Below are 18,623 nucleotides of genomic sequence, written 5' to 3' on the forward strand. Positions count from 1 at the left end.
ATTAGGGAATACATATAACCATTTCCTTTCTAAATCTCTCCCTCCTCAAGTGTGAACCATACCTCTTAGATAAGTGCTCACCTCTTCAGCAAGGCTGGTTAGTGTCTGACTTGCCTTTCCTCCCCTAAGCTGGCTGTTACAGTTTTAGGGGAAACCAAGCCAGGACTGTGAAGCTCGGAGGAGCCCATTTTTTGTGCCAGGCACAGGGGCAGAGTAAGTGGCTCTGCCTCTCACCAGCTGTGTGACCTTGAGAAATTACGTGTGTGTCCGTTTCCTCACCTTCAGATTTGAGATAATATTAGATGTGTAGACTTCATAGTTTTCACACAGCCATTTTGAGTATTATACATGTTAATATGGACTAAGTCTTTAGTGCCTGGCACATGACTGGTGCTCATTTAAAGAGCGAGGGTGATGAGAGCAAGTGGGTGGAAGACCCCTGGCCTCAGCGAGCTTAAGTAGCCGCCTCCTGAGGGCAGACCCCTCCACCTGCAGATCCCCGATGGCCAGTGTTGTTCGCCCACATTCACTGGGGGGAGAAGTAAAGAACTAACTTCCTTTTGTGTTTAGTCCCTCTGCCCCCCCCCCCCTCGCCCCCGATTCCTAGTCCCAACTGAAACTCTTGTGCTTTAAAATATTCTGAATACTGCCGAAGCTGGTTTGGCTCAGTGGTAGACCGTCGGTCTGCGGACTGAGGGGTCCTAGGTTCAATTCCGGTCAGGGGCATGTACATTGGTTACGGGCACATCCCTGGTGGGGGGTGTGCAAGAGGCAGCTGGTCGATGTTTCTCTCTCATCGACGTTTCTAGCTCTCTATCCCTTTTCCTTCCTCTCTGTGAAAAATCAATAAAATATATTTAAAAAGTAAAAGTAAAAAAAAAAAAATATTCTGAATACATAGTATAGTTATTTTGGGACTTAAGAATCCATATAACTAGCTCGACCAAAGAAAGCACAACTTAGCTTTCTCTGGTCCAGAAACTCAGATCTTCCAGCAGCTAGACCTTCCCTCCCCCAGGCGTGTGCACATGCCCATGTTTATTAGCTAGCGGGGCAGAAGGAAGGGAAGAAGCCATGTTAGGTATGAAAAGAATAAAAACAAAAACCAACCAAACTTTTAGAAAAACGACCCAGGACAAAGCTCATGTTCTCCCCACTTCCTTTTAATACTGAAGAGCATTCTTTATACAGTTGTGAAATGATTTTCAAGTGCAGAAGAAAGAAACATTACTGATAGACTCTGGGGTGTAAAAATATCACTTTAAAAGATGGCTAGTTGAAGTTTTATTTTACACAAGTCTTTTTTAAAATTTTTCAAGTTTATAATGTCATCAAATCTTGTTTAAGGTCAGGATTACAAGGAAGGCTGTGGCAGATACATTATTTTGCAGGGAGCGTTTACCGCAGCCGAACCTCCACAATGCAGCCATGGTTCTCACACTGGAGAGGGGTTCCGAGCTCCGGGGGGGGCTTGCTGAACACGGGCTGCTGGCCCCACCCAGGCCAAGACTCAGGCCAGGGTGGGGCCTGTGCACCTGTGTTTCTAGCAGGTTCCCACAGGAAGCTGTATCGTTGGCCCCACAGCACACCTGGAGACCCACCGTGTAGAGAAGAGAAGCGCGCTCTGCCTCCGAGGCCAGGGCTGTGAACGCCTGGCCCCACGGCTCTGGTGCTCTCCCTGGGGGTTGGAGACAGAGGAAATCACCCAGGTATTTTCCGTTTCAGTCCTTGATCTCACTTTAGTTTGTACCTTCTAGTAATTAAAAATGCTATAAGGTTATTTATCCTTGTGAGAGAAAGATGGGTTAGTCCTGCTGAGCGCTGCCATGGATTACTACACATTCTATTTTTAAATCACACCAATTTCTAATAACAAAATGAGCTAGTGAAGGTATATTTCCACTTACAGAACACGGATCCATAATCATTTACAGCTTGCTCTCTTTGGCCCTTCCCTGTTTCCAGGCTATTACCCTGGGCGCTCTCCCAGCCTGGGTCAGTTAGGACACAATCACATGACATTTACGAGCAGGACCAGAAACGTATCAGCGACCCCTTACCGAGGACACCTGGCTGGCCTCTCCTCACCCCGAGGATGACGACACCTGCCTCTCCCACAACAGACCTTAATTGCAGTCGAAACTGCCACTCAGTAGTGGGTCTCCGCTAACCCTACTTTCTACAGAGCAGGAAAGAGCCACCTTGAACTTGGCCCTACCCCAGGGCTGACAGGAAGCTTAACTGGAGTGCAGCACTGGCTGCCGCCAGGGCCGGGGAGAGTTCAGTCAGAGGATAAGGATGCTGGATGGTCTTAATCCAATACCCCCTGAATAATCAAGTGGCTCCTAGGTTTGAAAACTCAACCTTAAAAAGAAAACGGTAAAATACACTTCCTCACAAGGGTCTGGCTCCATGAAATGTCCACGTGAGAGCCAAGCAGTAGGGCAGGTCACTGGGCGATCTAGGCACAGCTCCACGGCACAGCCTCGGGCAAGGGCAAAGGTCACGTCAGAAGGAAAACAGCACCAACACGTGAGCTTATCTCAGAAGGAAACAAGTTCTTTTTCTTTCTTCCTCAGCTCCCCAAATACCTGTATCAGTAAAGACACTGTAACATAGAGGCCTCCCATATAATGTATATGTAGGTGGCAGCAACACAATGGAGGTGCTTCGCTGTTTGTCCAACGGCAAACAGCTGGGGTGACACGACAAGTTACTACCAGCCTACCTTAAGTCATGTCGCCGAGGTCAGCTCACCCCAGGTGTGCGGCCCCTGGGCCAAGTCCAGGAAGCAACACACCAAATGACCCCCGTGTCTCTGGGGCAGCTGTAACTGTTTCATCTTTGCAGCAAGGAGACTGAACTAAGTATTCAAGTCCACTGAGCCTGTAGGGAACACTAACCCCAGAAGTCAGCTGGGATGAGTTTCCACCCCAGCACCAGGCTTCAGTCCCCGAGGGTCACATCAGGGCTGGCCTGTCTGCTCCCATCGGAAGGGCTGTTCTCCCCTCTATCGATTTCTGGCCTGGACCCTGACGGCAGTTTCCCAGTGAGCAGAACTGACCTTGGTCAGGAAAGGCGCAGAGGGCCTGCGGGGCTGTGAGAATCCTTTGCTTTTACCTTCTCTCTGTTCTTGATGGACAAAGAACACTCTTTAAGGGAGAAGAAAAAAAAAATTCTTAAAAATATCTGGGAGGGAAAGAAACGCCAGCAGAGGGAGAATTAAAGGTAGTTAGAACCTCAGCTTTCTAGATGGTCCGAACGTTGTGTTGTTTGCAGATCCGTCCTGCAGTTTAGAAGGGAAAGCTGAACAGCTCAAAGTCTACAGAGTTGGAAAGCAACTCGTATCTATCATTCGGCACTTAGCTCTTCCAAGCTATGAATTCTCTGGAAAGGTACCGGGCTCCCTTTACAGCCAGGAAAATTACCAGAAGAAAAATCCTGGCTCTGCTACCTTCACGTACAGAAGGTACAGCACTTAACAGACAGATTTCGGTTGGAGTTAGACCGGATTTCTCTTCACAGCCCTTAATCTCACGAGGTGAGAAAGAGGGGAAGTTGCCAAGCCGTTGGCTCCCAGGCCCATCAGTCTGTTTAACTCTGGCTAAAAGCAGAGAACGATGGGCAAGTTCCCAAGTTTCTCCCCCTCGGGCTCTGGCACAAAGATGCTCATGTAACACACAACTGCAGCACGCAGTGGCACACGGGGAACACTGTGGCTGTTCACAGTCCCCACAAAGACGGGGCCAAAGGTTAGACTGAGAGCTAGCAGTGACTTGAGTTTGCACTTGGGTTCCTACCACGGCAGACTGTCTCAGTGGTTCACTCCCCTTGCTACCCCCAAGCCAGCTGATTAGTAAGATGGTCTTCCCATAAACATAAAGTGAGCTCTTTCTCTGTGACTTAGCGCGTTCTGTCAGTTCTCTGCATGATGGGCATGGGACGGGGTGTGAAGACTGAGGGAGGAGAGCCCACCTCTGCCACAGGATGGGAGTCTAGAGCCTAACCACAACCTAAGCCCTGGCTTGTTCTCTTTCTTTTAAAAAAAAAAAAATGTTTATTGATTTCAGCCCCAGCTGGTTCGGCTCAGTGGACAGACAGAGCATTGGCCTGCAGACTGAAAGGTCCCAGGTTTGATTCCCACTCAGGACACATATATAATTTTTATTGATTTCAGAGAGGAAGGGAGAAGGAAAGATAGAAACATCAATGATGAGAGAGAATCATTGATCAGCTGCCTCTTGCATGCCCACTACTGGGGATCAAGCCCGCAACCTGGGCACATGCCCTTGACTGGAATTGAATCTGGGACTCTTCAGTCTGCAGGCCAACGCTCTATCTACTGAGCAAACCAGCCAGGGCCTGGGCTGTTCTCTTGGAACGCTAGTTTGGAATCTGGAGAGGGGACCTGACCACTCGTTTGTAGGGACCGCCCAGTCCGGGCACAACAGGCTCAGACCCCGGATCAAGCTTAGAGGGCCAAGAGCCAGCTCTGAGGCTTCGGCTGTCCAGGAACAGCTCCTTTGAGGGAGGAGGGCAGTAGCCTACAGGGAGAACGTACATGGTGCTTATATTTTCAGTAAATGTTCTCTTTCTGAATATTTCTCTATTCAGCTTTGGCCTGTGAGTCTGCTTTACAAGAACCACTGTTTAGCTAACACTGAAATGGGTGAGGTCAGCAATTCTAAATATATCCAAACATTGAGTCATTGAACCTCAGAATCACAAAACGTAGTCCCTGAAGTCAGGGGATGTCTCGCTCATTAATGATCAGGCGTGTTCCCAGCAGGCCCTCCTGACACACGCGACACAGTAAATCTGGACGACGGCATGGCTCTTAAGCAGGGCAGCCATGTAGTTCAGACTCCGGTTCCTTCGTGGAAGGTGGAGAGTGTGGATGAGAGTACTAAAACAAGGCCCACATTTTTAAAAAGTTTTAACAAAGACCTGTATATCTTAATGCAAATCTAAGGACCATCCCTCTTCTGAGTTTATAGAAGACTATTTGAATATCTCGAAACTTTGTAAAACAAATAATCTAGTACCCTACATCTCAAGCCCTTTGTAACCATTACCTTTTTATGCTCATTTAAAAAGAAATGAACTTATTTACATATCAAATAGAATTGAGTGTAAACGTGGGTGTCAACCACCCTTTGAGTTTTGTAAATCAGCTTTCATCAACATGCAGACTGCCTTATCTGCCAGCACCCTACACATGAGAAAATACCCTTTCTTTAAAAAATTGTTACAAATATTTATTAAAAAGTGCAATTCAAAAGTTAGCTGGGCAAATACATCATTGCAAATCACAAAAAAAAAGAAAAAGAAAAAAAGAAAGAGGAATAAAAGCCCCAAACAAAACAAAAACCATGAAATACAAACAAAAGGAGGGGGAAAATTTTTGAAAAAGTTAGGAATGGACCCCAAAAGATTAGGAAATGAGAAGTCAACGCCAGAACTCCATCTGATGTCCCTGTGCTTCCCACGTGCAAAAGAGGAAGGTGCAGCTGCTACTTCAGTATTAGGTTATTCACCAGGGAGGCTATAAAAATATCTATGTACATGGGCACGCTGGAAGCACGGCGAGTCACCAGAAGCTTGAAGTTTAGTGTCTCAGCAACTAAAACTCAACGGAAGCATCCGTTACTTAAATTTGGAGTGGCTCAGTGATTTGAATGGATGATAAAAATCAAGTTGTCATCTGAAGGAAAAGAACAACCAGTTCACCTACCCCTTTTTGCCATTTCTCAGGGCTAGAAAAGCCTGGTCCAGAACTAGCCTTTTTGTCATTACAGTTTCTGACTAAATGTAATAATTGTGCTCACCATTCCCGACCCCATCTGCCAAGGTAGAGAGAGTGCCACAGGATCTAAATCCATTCAAGTGTGCTGCTCAGCAGCCATATGTTTTAGGGTCATCCTAAAAATACACGCTGCACCCCTGGGGAGGAGCCTGCAGGACAGCCACCTGAATTCAGCCAGGCTACGACCTCCCGTGACCTTGCCCCCTGCCCTCAGCTGTGCACACTCAGGGTCCTGTTCCCTTCCTCCTTTCAATTCAAGACACCATTCGTTAGCACTCCCAGAGCCCAGTGCTTTTCATTATTCCCATTAGTTGTTCTTTCCACAAAAAGATGTGCCTGGAAAAGCAATTTATCCCTGCTTTTATCCCTGCAAGAACAACCACTGCATTTTCTGTCACCAACTGCTTCTGGGCCGTCTGTCCCCAGAATGACCGGCTCTCAGGGGCTAAAGAATGCTCCCACACAGGGCAGTGGAGGGGACCCAGGAGCCCCTTTCCCTTCTGGCTGCCGGCTGAGCAGGGAGGGTCTGAGCAGGAGCAAAGAGCCGCCAGAGATGGACGGACGCAATGAGCAACAGTGAACACTAGCCGAGTCTGCGAGTTTTTCTGGATTCCTCAGAGGCCCTCCACGGGGAACGAGGTCCAGGGAGGCAAAGCAGAGGACGGGACAGGTGGTGCCAGGAGTGTGAGGTTGTGAGGTCCTCTTCCCGCGGCCCCTCCGGCACTGGACGGAGGAGCTGCCTCCACGGTGGGGTCCCCCCGAGGAAGTCGGCGCAGTCCGTGGTCCGCGGTCCCCGGAGCAGCAGGTGGGAGCCGGCGCCGCGGGCTGCTTGTCCTCCCGGGTCCTGTGCGTCACAGCACTAAGAAGAGGAGCAGCACGACCAGCAGGACCGCAAAGAGGACGGCGATGGCACACCACTGGCGCCGATCTGCGAGGGTTAGCAGGACACGAGGGTTAGCTCTCGGGACTGGACCTTCCCCGAGATGCAGTCACATCAATAGGGGCAGAAACAGGATGTTGGGGAACCAGCTAGAATTGTAAGAAATATTAATCATGCTCTGTTAACCGCTCATATGTGATTCAACCCTGTCTCTGCTGCATTGGCTCATGTAGTGAGTGACAGGCAGAGCGGACCCATGGTTTGTCCGGTTACAACAAGAAACCTAAGGCCATACTCGGAAGCAGAAAAGTGACAGAATGGGCAAATGACCCGGGCAGGGAGGCTCTTGAACCTGCCCAGGTGCCTGATCCTCTGACGCTGCCCTGCTCCTGGCCTGCACTGCACCTGCGTTTGCAACTCTGCCGTCCCCCAGAGCTGCCCTGGGATAGTAAGTATGTATGTGCTTCGTGTCTCAAGTCTTTAATTAAAAACCTGTGCCTCTGACTTTAATGAAAGCCTGCGGCTCTTAGCTTTCTGCCGGTAGTTGCCGCATCCTTAGAAAAGGTGCTGGCCCTGGCACTGCGGATCAAAGCCCACCTGCTTTCATCTCCCACCAACGTCAAATCATTTAAAAAAGCAATAAATCCACCCTGTCCCGTTCTCAAAGCACTATGGGAGGATGGAAAGGGAAGAATGAAAGCTTCTGCTGGTCACTTCAGGAAATGAGGAGCTAAAAAAGCAAGCTCTGGGGATCACGAGCATGACTAATGACGCCACGTCTAGTCAAGAAAGAAGGTTACTTAGCCAGTGACCGTGTGAGAGGAACCCACACGGTTCTCTGTGCATGAAAGTGAGCTTTCTTCTCTGAAACTTTCTACCCCACCAACAATTTAGAAAAGGCACAGGAAACAAGGCGGCTGGAGTCCATCTATATGGCTGAGAGCAAGGAAGCCCTGAGGGACACAGGCCCATGCAGGCCCCGGGAGAATCCCCGCTGCAGCCCAAGTCCTGGCTCCACAACAGCTGCCTCACAGGCTGCTGTGCGGGCTGAACAAGAACACCCTCACGCACATCCTCAGGGCCCACGGCACCGGATGCCGTCCTCATCTACGGTTCGCTAACTGGGGAAGACGTAGAAAGCAAGCAGTCTTTCCAATGGTGAGCCTGCCACTTCCTATAGGAAAGTTCACCAGCCTGTGAAAATGTAGGTCAACTGCTAGAAATAAGAGCTCCGTTTGAATAGAACTACCAACGAAGACTGATCCACCCGAAGGTTATTTGAAAGCCTGCACATCTTAGCACACCATGGCTACTGAGAATCCCATTATAAAAAGATCTGAATCAAGGAAAATAGATGGTACGACTTTCCGCAGGCAACACTAAGTCCTTCTCCGAAGCAGAATTCCTCCAAAGTAGGCAGCTGGTCTACTCCAGAAGCTAATTTTAGTCTGTTTAAAGATCACTTCAATGGTGAAGGACACTACAGTAACTTCACATTCTTTCATCTATTTAAAAATGTTTATAATAGCCCAAACCGGTTTGGCTCAATGGATTGAGTGTCGGCTTGGGGACTGAAAAGTCCCGGGTTCGATTCCGGTCAAGGGCATGTACCTTGGTTGCGGGCACATCCCCAGTAGGGGGTGTGCAAGAGGCAGCTGATCGATGACACTCTCTCATCGATGTTTCTCTCTCCCTTCCTCTCTGTACAAAATCAATAAAATATATTAAAAATAAATAAATAAATAAAATAAAATAAAAATGTTTATAACAACTCAAAACCACTGTCATTGAAAATAGTCCATATTCTCCCAGGACAAAACAGTCCAGGTAATTGCTTCCTAACCACCCCACCCCCATCTCACACCTAATTCCTCCACTCACCCCCCAACCCCAGGCATCCTGCCATCTTCAAAACCAGATTTCCAACATTCAACCAGCTTTCCACCTTCTGGTTTCCCATCGGCTTCTACCAACCCCTTCCCCACCTCCAATCACCTTCTCGTCTGTGATTGCATTAAGTAGGGGTTTTCATCAAGGAGAACATCCATCATGCAAGCTAGCACAGCCCAGAAAGGCTCTTTAAAGCCACGTCCCTTTGAAGTGGTAAATTGCTTCTATGAAGCATGAACTAGGTAACCTCAGGGTGCTGTTACCTGAGCTGACTTCTCCAGAGAAGGGGTGGGACTAACCCCAAGAGCTTTTGTGGCCTCAAGTGAAAAGTCTTAACCATTTGTCTCAAAGAGCACAGGGAACAAAGGGAACACCAGTGGTATCTACCTTAAAAAAAAAAAATGTACGCTGGGTAGGAAAATGACAAGATGGTGTCTCTTCTGGGTAAGCAGCCGGCCCTGGGAGGCCAGATGTTCGGGCTCTCAAGAACCTTGGGGCGTGTGTTCAGTTACTGCCTAGTCAAACTTTAGTGTGTCTTAATTTACTTTCTGTATGTACAGATTGATGAAGAAGCAGTGAACTTTCCCAAAAGTGATGGAGGACGGAGACAAATACAAACTGCCGTGTCCTCAGACTGAAACAGACACCGCCAAGCAGGAGGCCCTGAACAATCCTTCTCGGGCAGCAAGCAAGGATGGAAATGAAAACCACAGGCGAGCTGTCCAAACTGAAGGGCCTTTCGGGCCAAATGCTCCGTTTCCTGGCTCCCTTTCCTAGACAAATATAACTCAAGTTCTTACTTTGCTCCCCCAACCCTTTCGTTTGGGAGAAAGTAGAATAAAACATAAGCAAGTTTCGGTGCTATTTATACACACTGGACAGCTTTTCACAATGCAAGTACTTTTCTAAATTATTCATACTCGGAATGCTGGGAAGCACAGATACAGAGCATCTTTGTTCCTTTGCTCTTCCCCAAACAAAACTGGTGCTGAAGTAGCTACTTGACTGCGACTAGTGAGAGGCCTGGTGTTTAAACTGATTATATAATACTTCATTAATGCTTTTTTTTTTTTTTTAAAGCAGAGGGATGAGGATAGGAGAGAAACACTTTTCAAACCTCTCTCTCAAAGTGTCAGAGATGAACTAAGCTGTGCCTGCTTCAGGCAATGGCGAGCCTCCTAGAAGCACAAACACACTTACTTGATCCTGGGAAGAAAGGAGGAAATAGGCCTAGCTATGAGCTTCCCTTGGTTTTGGACATACCAGGTCATTGCCCTTTATGGCCATCTTCTGCCTGTCTTATGATTTTTTTTAAATAAACATTTACTAAGTACTAAAATACATGGGAGACACTGCTAAACATTAATCACTACTATTTCATTTAATCCTCACAATGAGCCTAATTTTTAATCAATAAGAAACTGAGGCCCAGAGAACTGTGAATGTAACTTGACTATGAGTTAAACTGCTAAAAAGCAAATATACACATATATTTAAGTCTTGCCTCAAAAGTCTAAACTATTAGACTCATTAGCATATACTTGACCGGGAAACCAAAAGAAAAACGGGGTATCGCCCTAGCCGGTTGGCTCAGTGGCTAGAACATTGGCCTTCGGACCAAAGGGTCCCAGGTTTGATTCCGGTCAAGGGCACTTGCCTGGGTTTCGGGCTCGATCCCCAATGGGGGGCGTGCAGCAGGCAGGCCATCAATTCTCTCTCATCATTGATGTTTCTATCTCTCCCTCTCCCTTTCTCTCTGAAATTAATAAAAAATATATATATATAAAAAAAGAAAAACAAGGTACCAGGAAACAGAGGAAGTTCTCATGGGGGGGGGGGGGGGTGATATTGTGGTCCAAGAACACTTAAATTACCTTACCTCAAGGCAAATCTCAGTTCCTCCTTTCACTACCCCACCCCCACCAAGTAAAGAGAGGGGAAAAAAGAAATACTGGATTTTTCTTTGATTTAAAAAATGATGTTATTTCTCCTGTAATAGGGGACATAGGTTGCAGTAATAAAATTAAAAAAAACAGTCACCGGAACACATCTTCCTATATAGTAACTAATTTAAAAGATGTTACTTTCTCATCGCCATCCTGGTGCAAATTTGCTGGAATGTTTCACATTGGAATTCAATATAAACTATTTAAGTTAGATCTGCAAGGGCATCTCATTCTAAAATGGTAGGGTTTTCCTTTCAATGAAGTCAGTCCAGGAGAAACAGTCACTGGCTCCTTAACTATTGTTTTAAAATAAGTTCCCATTTTGGCAAGGAAATAGGGGGGGAAAAAGGAAAGAAAGAAGGATTTTGTAATTGCAAAGCAAGTGGCTCTACCAGGAGAAAAGCCACCAACCACCAACCAGCTGTGGGAAAATGTGGGAAAATGCCCCAGGAAAGGGATCAGAATGGGTGCACCATACGAGAATCCCCCGAGACTGTTTCTACAATTAAGTCAGAATTCTTATGCTTCAGGCACCATACATACCGCTGGTCATATGAGATACTTTCGCAAGTTTCTTCATCACATTGTCCAGCCGAGAGTGAGTGCTCTCCAACTCGTGGGAGAAATCATCCAGCATACTAGAGAGAGAAGCAGGTGTGGGGAAGGCATCTGTAAGCACACAGCCTGGGCGACGCAGGGGCTGTGGAATTCGGACAGGGCCTAGGCCTTAGTTCCAGCCAACATCAGCCAGCAACACCGGGATTCAAGCCCCCAATCTATTATCTGAAATCTCTGGGACAGATGTTTCTCAATTCAGAAGTTTTGGAATTTAAACAGGGCCTCAGCAGGGCCGGGGGCAGTCCCCATTATCACACGTATGAATATGTTGCAGAGAACTCTGTGAGCCTGGGCTAAGCCAGAGCTCTCAGGCACCATGAACACGTCCCCGTCTCCCCCTTCCCCCCCCCAGCAGCACCCCCCTTCCCCCCCCCCGTCACCTCTGCGTGACTTGCATTCATTGACATCATGGCCAGTCTACCCAGGCTCTCTGATGGCAGAGACACTGACTGTTCTGTTCCTCCTCTGATACCCAGGGCCTCCCTGAACAAGTGCCCGGTTTGAATTTATAACAAATGAACGTACAACACTGAACACAAAATTGAGATAGGAGACTTTCTGATATATTCTAGTAGATTACCTTTTTTTTTCCCCCAGAAAAATAAAAAATGGTAAAGGGATTATGGAGTAGCATTTAAGAATGCTGATTCTGGTGTCATACTTCAGAGTTAAAAAAGATTGTGCTTGAGCAAAACAAAACAAAACAAAACAAAACAAAACACAAATAACTCCAACTATAATTCCTGGTGTGTTTTTACTTTTGATTTTTGAAGGGGAATATTTTGTATTAATTGGAGTTAAATTTTTAAGTTTTTCTCATGAAGTTGAAATTTAAGATGTAAAGCAAACAGTTTTGTTCGATGTAGTGGGAGAGTCATGGGATGATACCATTAGCACATGTCCTGTCCTCTGCAGGACACAAATCGCCAGAGATTACCTGTCTGTTTCCCATTCCCACGTTAGTACCTGCTCAGAGGAATTCATTTGATTTTGCAAATGTTGAAAAATAATAATCATAACTTTGCCTAAACCCTGCTGAATATTTTAACTGACAATTTGCTTCTTTTGGAGAGGCAAGTCTATAAAACAATAAAGATATAGCTATAAATAATCCAGTTTTGGGTTTTACTAGTCATATAACTGTGAGGCTTGTTAGGGGTCCTGCAAGATGGCCCTTCCCCTCCATTTCATGGCCCCGAGAGGGGCGTCTCATGCTCACACTGCCTGCTCCTCCAGCTCCCCTCCGATGCGCTGGGACATGTTCTTCAGCACCCCAATGCTGCCAGAGACCAGCTCCAACTGCTCATCCTGCTGCTCCACGATCAGCTGGTGCCAGAGAAATGGGAAACAAGCAATTAAAAGCCATCTTACCTGGTTCCGAGCCCAGCACTCTAGCAGCTGCTCGCTTTTTTGTCAACTTGGGACAATTCTCATTCAGAAGCAAAGCCCAGAAATCAAAGGACCAGACCGGCGCCTCAAAGAACACACTGCTCCAAAGGCTGGATTGTCAAGCTCCTGATATCTCCTGCTGATCCGACTTGTGAACAGTCAGCAGGGCTTAAAGCCACCGAGAGAGATTGATTCTGGTTGGCTGGAGTCCAACAAGGGGCCAGACAATGGCCAAGAGCACCTGTGCAGTGATCACTGAGACACGGGGATGCTGGGAAGAGGAAGCCCAGGGCTGGGGTCAGGGACTGAATCCACAGCTGACTTAAACACAGGAGCGTCTGGCAAAGCTCTGGTCATGGGAAAAACCACACACACAGAGTCCTTTATTCCCCCCTCGAGGACACACAGGCGGCCCTGAGACAGTAAGTTACCTCAAGGCTAACTGCTGAATGATAAATGTTTCATTTAATGTGTGGTAACTTCCTCACTTTTTATTTTTTTAAAAATTTGCTTGGTTAATAGCAATTTAAGCAGACAGCTGGTTAAGCAAACATGCTAATGGCAAAAGAACATATAGCCTATGTAAAATACACACACACACACACACACACACACACACAGAGTGGCCAGATTATTATGATCTCTGAACACATAATAATCTGGCCACTCAGTGTATAGCCTATATAATGAAAGGCTAATATGCAAATTGCCCCCTCCACCAGGAATTTGACCAGCAGGCAGGCCTGCCAACCACCCATGTCCCTTCCCTCTAGCCAGGCTGGCAGGACCCACCCATGCACGAATTCATGCACCAGGCCTCTAATACACACACACACACACACACACACACACGCACACACACACACACACACAGAGTAGCCAGATTATGCATTCAGAGATCATAATAATCTGGCCACTCAGTTGTATGTATAATACAATATTTAAGAATCAAGAGCTTCGATGGGTAGATAATCCTCAAATCCTCAGGTATATTATTACTAGTTTCCTTTTATTCCAACTAGATATCAAAAGCAACAACACAGAGATAATCAATTCCCTTTCTTTCTACCCTTCACCTCCACTCAAGCAATCATTTTCATGTATAATGGAACCAGTAATAATTTTTGATGAAAAAAACAGGACTCATTTTTTCTGGAAGTGTGCCTTTGTTGAAATGAACAAAAAACTGAATGTATGAGTGGAGGTGGGGGAAGAAGGGTTTTTGTTTGTTTTTAAACCAGTGGCCCTGTCTGTTGGTTTGGAGGTCTGGTCTGCTTTTCCTCAGAGATCTAATCAGGCCTGGTTCTCGTGAAAGAGCCGTGCTGTAAAGGGGGCTTCAGAAACCCCTGATATATGCAATCATTGCACTGGCAGCCACAGGCAGCCGCAGGGCAAGCTCTGGTTCAACCTGCCTGTCATAACAGCACAGCCCCCTGGCTGGCCGAGGACCCAGGGAGGTGCCCGCCTCCGCATCTCAGTCCCCAGCAGCGGGTTCCCAGTACCTGTTGCTGTGCCTGCTGCTCCTCGATGAAGTGGGAGTTGGCTAATTGGAGCTCACGGTCTAGGCGCCCGTATTTATCCGGGGCTCCTGTGCTCCACTTCTGGCCTCCGCTGTCTCCCAGCAGCGCCTGCGAGAGGGAAGGGGAAACAAGCGGTTACTTTCTGAGCAAGAGCTCCATCACCGACGTAAAGCGTTCTACCCCCAGGCCCGCCTTCACAGTGGTATAGGCTGGTGCCTACGTGGTCCGATTTAAGGGATGCCAGGAAGGGCACTGCCTCCACACTCTCCCAGTGGGACTCAAAAATGGGATTTGTCCCATTAAAATGCAAATGTCAACTTTAAATCAACAAACGCCCATCTGTATACACTTTACACTCTGAAAGCACTCGGCCTCCAGGCCAGCTCTGCCTAGCACCTTCGGAAGTTCACCAGAAACCACGTTCCAGACTAACGCATTACAGAGACCTAGAGTCTTGTGGGGTTTTTGGTTTGGTTTTGTTTTTGTTTGTTTTTTTCAAGAGAGGAGAGAGTCCTAGAGTGACAAGAAGCCAAGTCATAGTCTCACACACAGAAGGCATAAGAACCATCCATGTCTGTTCAGTGTAACCCATGAATAAATCCCAATGCCCCTCAGTTGAGCTAAAAGGCTACAATACAAGCATCACAGACGGGAACTGGGCGTTGCTTTACCAGGCAGGTACGGCCACAATGGGTGCCTGGCCCGAGTCAGTATCACCACCTTCAGATGCCAGGGACAGGTCCCCCAATAGGAATTTGGGGACGTCTATAGCAAGGACAGGGTAAGTTTGGGACTGTCTTCTGTACATGAAGAGGCGGGCAGGGATGTGAGCTCGGTCTAGGCTGCCCAGGGTCCCTGCAAGCCTTTCTGACAAGCTGGTAAAGTAACTGCTCGCCCAGCCCTGCCCGTGGACCGCTCCTGGGGTGACTACGATTCTTACCGAGTTGCCAGATCTTCTTATCAGCTCCTGTTTATCTCTGGAATTGTTGAAAGCCTCACTGATTACTTGATTCTGTGTCTCAAAAGCCCTCCAACAGCCCATCAATACCGACACGGGCCTCCCTTGACTTTCAGGGGTGAATTCAGTCCAATGGCCACAGCCAGGGACCTCAGGGAGGCCTGGGATGCAGAGCATAATTCCAGATGGTAATGAGGAGAGGATCAGGAAGCCTGAGAGCTTCCAGAAGACCAGTGCCCTCAGTCTAATCAGAAGGCTGGCCAGTGACTTTCTCAGGCATAAAGCAGACCTAGGATTTTTTTCAGAAGGCTCTCCCCAGCTTGGTCCTGGGGCTGTCAGTTAAAACTTAAAACTTCTGCTCTTCTGATGCACACTCTAAGGCGCTCTGTGGAAGACACTGAGGCCCATAGTAATTTCTTCCAGGTCAGAAAAAAAAAGGCTCTAGTGCATCATTGGGCTGTGGACAGAGAACTGGGGCTCCCCTAGGGCCCTGTGTTCCTGAGCTGAGTAAAGGCTATTTTTTCTAGCTTATCCATGGGCTATGGTTAGGTGGACATAAACAACTCTAAACAACACTGTTAAGAGTTGTTTATGCTTTATTGTGCAGTAGTTTAGATTTCATCAGTCTGGCCTATAAGAGTCTGTTCTACTGGGAAAGAAGATGGAGTGAGGGACCAGGACACTGGAAGACCAACCTGTGCGTAGGTGCCAGAGCAGGAGGCCCTGGCTAGGCAGCAAGCAGCAAAGCACCAGGTACTGGCGGGGCAGCAAGGAAGACTCTACCCGCTTGAGTGCTTAGAGGACCCTGGCTCTGCTATTCCTTCACAATCTGTGACTCCAAGACATTTCACTCTCCTCCAAAACAAAATTCCAAGCCATGCTTGGAAAGGCAATGCATAAATGCACATATTATATGTTCAACTATACCATCTAGAGATCAGGAGTAACAGAGAGTAGGTGTTACCTACTTCACTGTCACAAGGTAGGGAGACAGGAAGAATAAAAACAAATAACTTGAAAAATGAAACCCAGGGGAAGGAAACAGAAAAATTAAGTGAGGTGATACTTGGAGAGCCCCCTCCCTTCCCCTTCGCTGAGCTTTTGTATTTATTTGTCAACATTAAGCGGGTCAAAACACACCTCCAGGGATAAAGTAAGGATTTCTATTATGAACTGCTGATTCCTAGTCAGTTAGATATGGTGAGCTGATTTCTTGAGTTAAGAGTCTAATAAATGGACTATTGGTAACTTTATGGAGTCTGGATGAAATCTAAATCAAGTCTATTATAATAGGTAATGTTGTATATATATTTTTAAAAGGACTGCATTTTGTCAGTTGGAAAGGAATTTCTATCATACACAAGTGTCTAATTTTAAAAAGATACCTAAAATTCAAGAGCTGGTTTCTTATAATTTTTATTTTAGATGTGTTAATATTGGTGCTTTGGTTTCAGAAATTTATTAGATTTTATGATTCATTTGTAATAACTGATAAAAACTGGATCTCATCTCAAAGAAAAGATATTTAAAGTAATGAAAGATTTAAATTTAACACAGAAAATTCACACACATTTAAGGTTCTTCAAATGTCTTGTATTTTATTCTAAATTTCATAAGATTTCAGTCATTAACTATCTAGTGAATTTTATGAGATATGCAATATAATAGCAGCTGGAAATAAAAAAACAAAACAAAAAAACACCTGCAAAAAGAAACACATGACACAATCCCTCCTTACTCTCAAGGAGCCTGGGGTCCAGCAGAGAAAAAGACATGTAACTAAGCAATTACCGCCCTTCACAGGACCTGGCACACAGAATGTGCCCAGCAGGTGCAGAATAAATGGCTGTGTGGTAAGGGCACTCTGAAACCCAGAGGAGAGAAGCAGAGGGTGGGAGGGGGGAGGGCAGGGCAGGACAGCTGACCACGGTGCAGGGCAGGCTGACGACTGGCCTTTCACAAAACCTGCCAGCCTCTCTCCAGACGCAGCAGGCACAGGGCTTCTGCTGGGTCACATGATACACAGATGTCAGCATCTAACTGCGTTTTCTTTGGTTTGATACTCTATAATCAGATGTTCACTCACCTGTCTGTTTTTTCTTTCAGCTAATGCCTGCACAGATGAAGTTGACATCTGATCTTTCATGTCCTAACAAGGTAAGGAGAAGACCAGAAAACAAATGAATATCCTTAGATGGAACAGAGTCATAGTTAACATTTTATACACTAGCAAAATACACATAACTTTATTTTTTTTAAAAAAAACAAAAAGACAACATTGTTTTATTTATTTATTTATTTAGTCTCATGAATAAGGGAAATAAAGAGAACCTCCCTTTAAAATGAGATAACTGGGCACTAAGTTTAATGAGGAGAAAAGAGAAAAGGAACTTGTATTTCCTGGGAACCTACTATAAGCCAGAAACACTGTTAAATGCTTACGCACATTATCCCTGAATTCTCACAATGACCCTCTGAAGCTGGCATTGTCTCTCTTTTACAGTTGAAGATACTGACACCTAGAAAAGCTTAAGGTACTTTCTCAAGGTCACATAGTCAGAAAATGGCAACCTTGGGGCTCAAACACAAACGCCTGTGTTCAAGGGCTAGTGTATCAAGTATAATGAAAATCCAGGCACGTTAGGATGATTACCACTAAACACCTGCAAAAACTTTCCCATAGTGATATGACCAACAGGTCACTTATTTTATTTTTGAGTTGGATTCATGTGAAGTATAGAATATTTCTAACCAGAGTGAATTTCCAGAGTGGCATTAGAAATAATTTTGTATGGAAAGAAAATGAATGGACCCATTACTTACAATAAAGAAAAATCACTTGGTTAAATATGAGCCATTTTGCTTATCCACTGTAACCACAATCCAATATACTTTATAATGATTTGAACTGAGTACGTAATTACTATAATACAATTTTTTAAGGCTGCCAAAATACTTTATCATTTTCTGTCGGCTGGGAGACTATTTTATAGATGCAAATGTTGAGGTTTTAGGCTTTTAGAAACTTCTAAGACCCATGACAAGTGCCACAGCTTTCATAAGTCCCACTGTGGAAAGTCTGAGTGATAACCACGTTGCTTCAACTTTCAAAGTACCCACTGCTTCCTTATCTTCTACCGGACTTCAGTTAGACTTTATTAAATTAAAACAAGATGATTGACAACCCTATGTATTCAGTCGGATCACATATAGCTGAGGATGGTTTAGATCTCAGCTCTAGAAGCTATAACATTATGCTGCGTGGATTTGATTTAGAACACTTCTTTTAAGGACTGCACTTTAAACATATTTTTTTTAAAAATATATTTTATTGATTTTGTACAGAGAGGAAGGGAGAGAGAGAGAGAGAGAAAGAGAGCCAGAAACATCGATGAGAGAGAGTCATCGATCAGCTGCCTCTTGCACACCTCCTTCTGGGGATGTGCCCGCAACCAAGGTACATGCCCTTGACCGGAATCGAACCCGGGTCCCTTCAGTCCCCAAGCTGACGCTCTATCCATTGAGCCAAACTGGTCTCGGCTAAACATATTTTCTGATATCAGAAAACAAACTTTGGATTCTACTTCAAATTGTGCCAACTAACTTAACTTTCAAC

The 18,623-nt window shown here is 46.0% G+C and overlaps 2 protein-coding genes across 2 annotated transcripts in view; one reads left to right on the plus strand and one right to left on the minus strand.

Annotated features, from left to right (window-relative positions):
- Positions 1 to 11,051, plus strand: part of KIAA1614 — a 52,611-nt gene extending 41,560 nt beyond the window's left edge. The window contains exon 13 of the mRNA XM_084866128.1: positions 9,137 to 11,051. Coding sequence (XP_084722254.1) covers positions 9,137 to 9,214 — 78 coding nt within the window. The 3' untranslated portion in view covers positions 9,215 to 11,051. The remainder of the gene's footprint in view (positions 1 to 9,136) is intronic.
- Positions 1,146 to 18,623, minus strand: part of STX6 (syntaxin 6) — a 30,993-nt gene continuing 13,515 nt past the window's right edge. Inside the window, exons 4-8 of the mRNA XM_084866137.1 lie at positions 17,094 to 17,156; positions 14,032 to 14,157; positions 12,360 to 12,466; positions 11,066 to 11,160; positions 1,146 to 6,734 (exon numbers count right to left, since the gene is read on the minus strand). Coding sequence (XP_084722263.1) covers positions 6,658 to 6,734; positions 11,066 to 11,160; positions 12,360 to 12,466; positions 14,032 to 14,157; positions 17,094 to 17,156 — 468 coding nt within the window. The 3' untranslated portion in view covers positions 1,146 to 6,657. The remainder of the gene's footprint in view (positions 6,735 to 11,065; positions 11,161 to 12,359; positions 12,467 to 14,031; positions 14,158 to 17,093; positions 17,157 to 18,623) is intronic.

The sequence above is a fragment of the Pipistrellus hanaki genome (genome assembly GCF_964339955.1).
Source record: "Pipistrellus hanaki genome assembly, chromosome: 18".
Taxonomy (NCBI): Eukaryota; Metazoa; Chordata; class Mammalia; order Chiroptera; family Vespertilionidae; genus Pipistrellus; species Pipistrellus hanaki.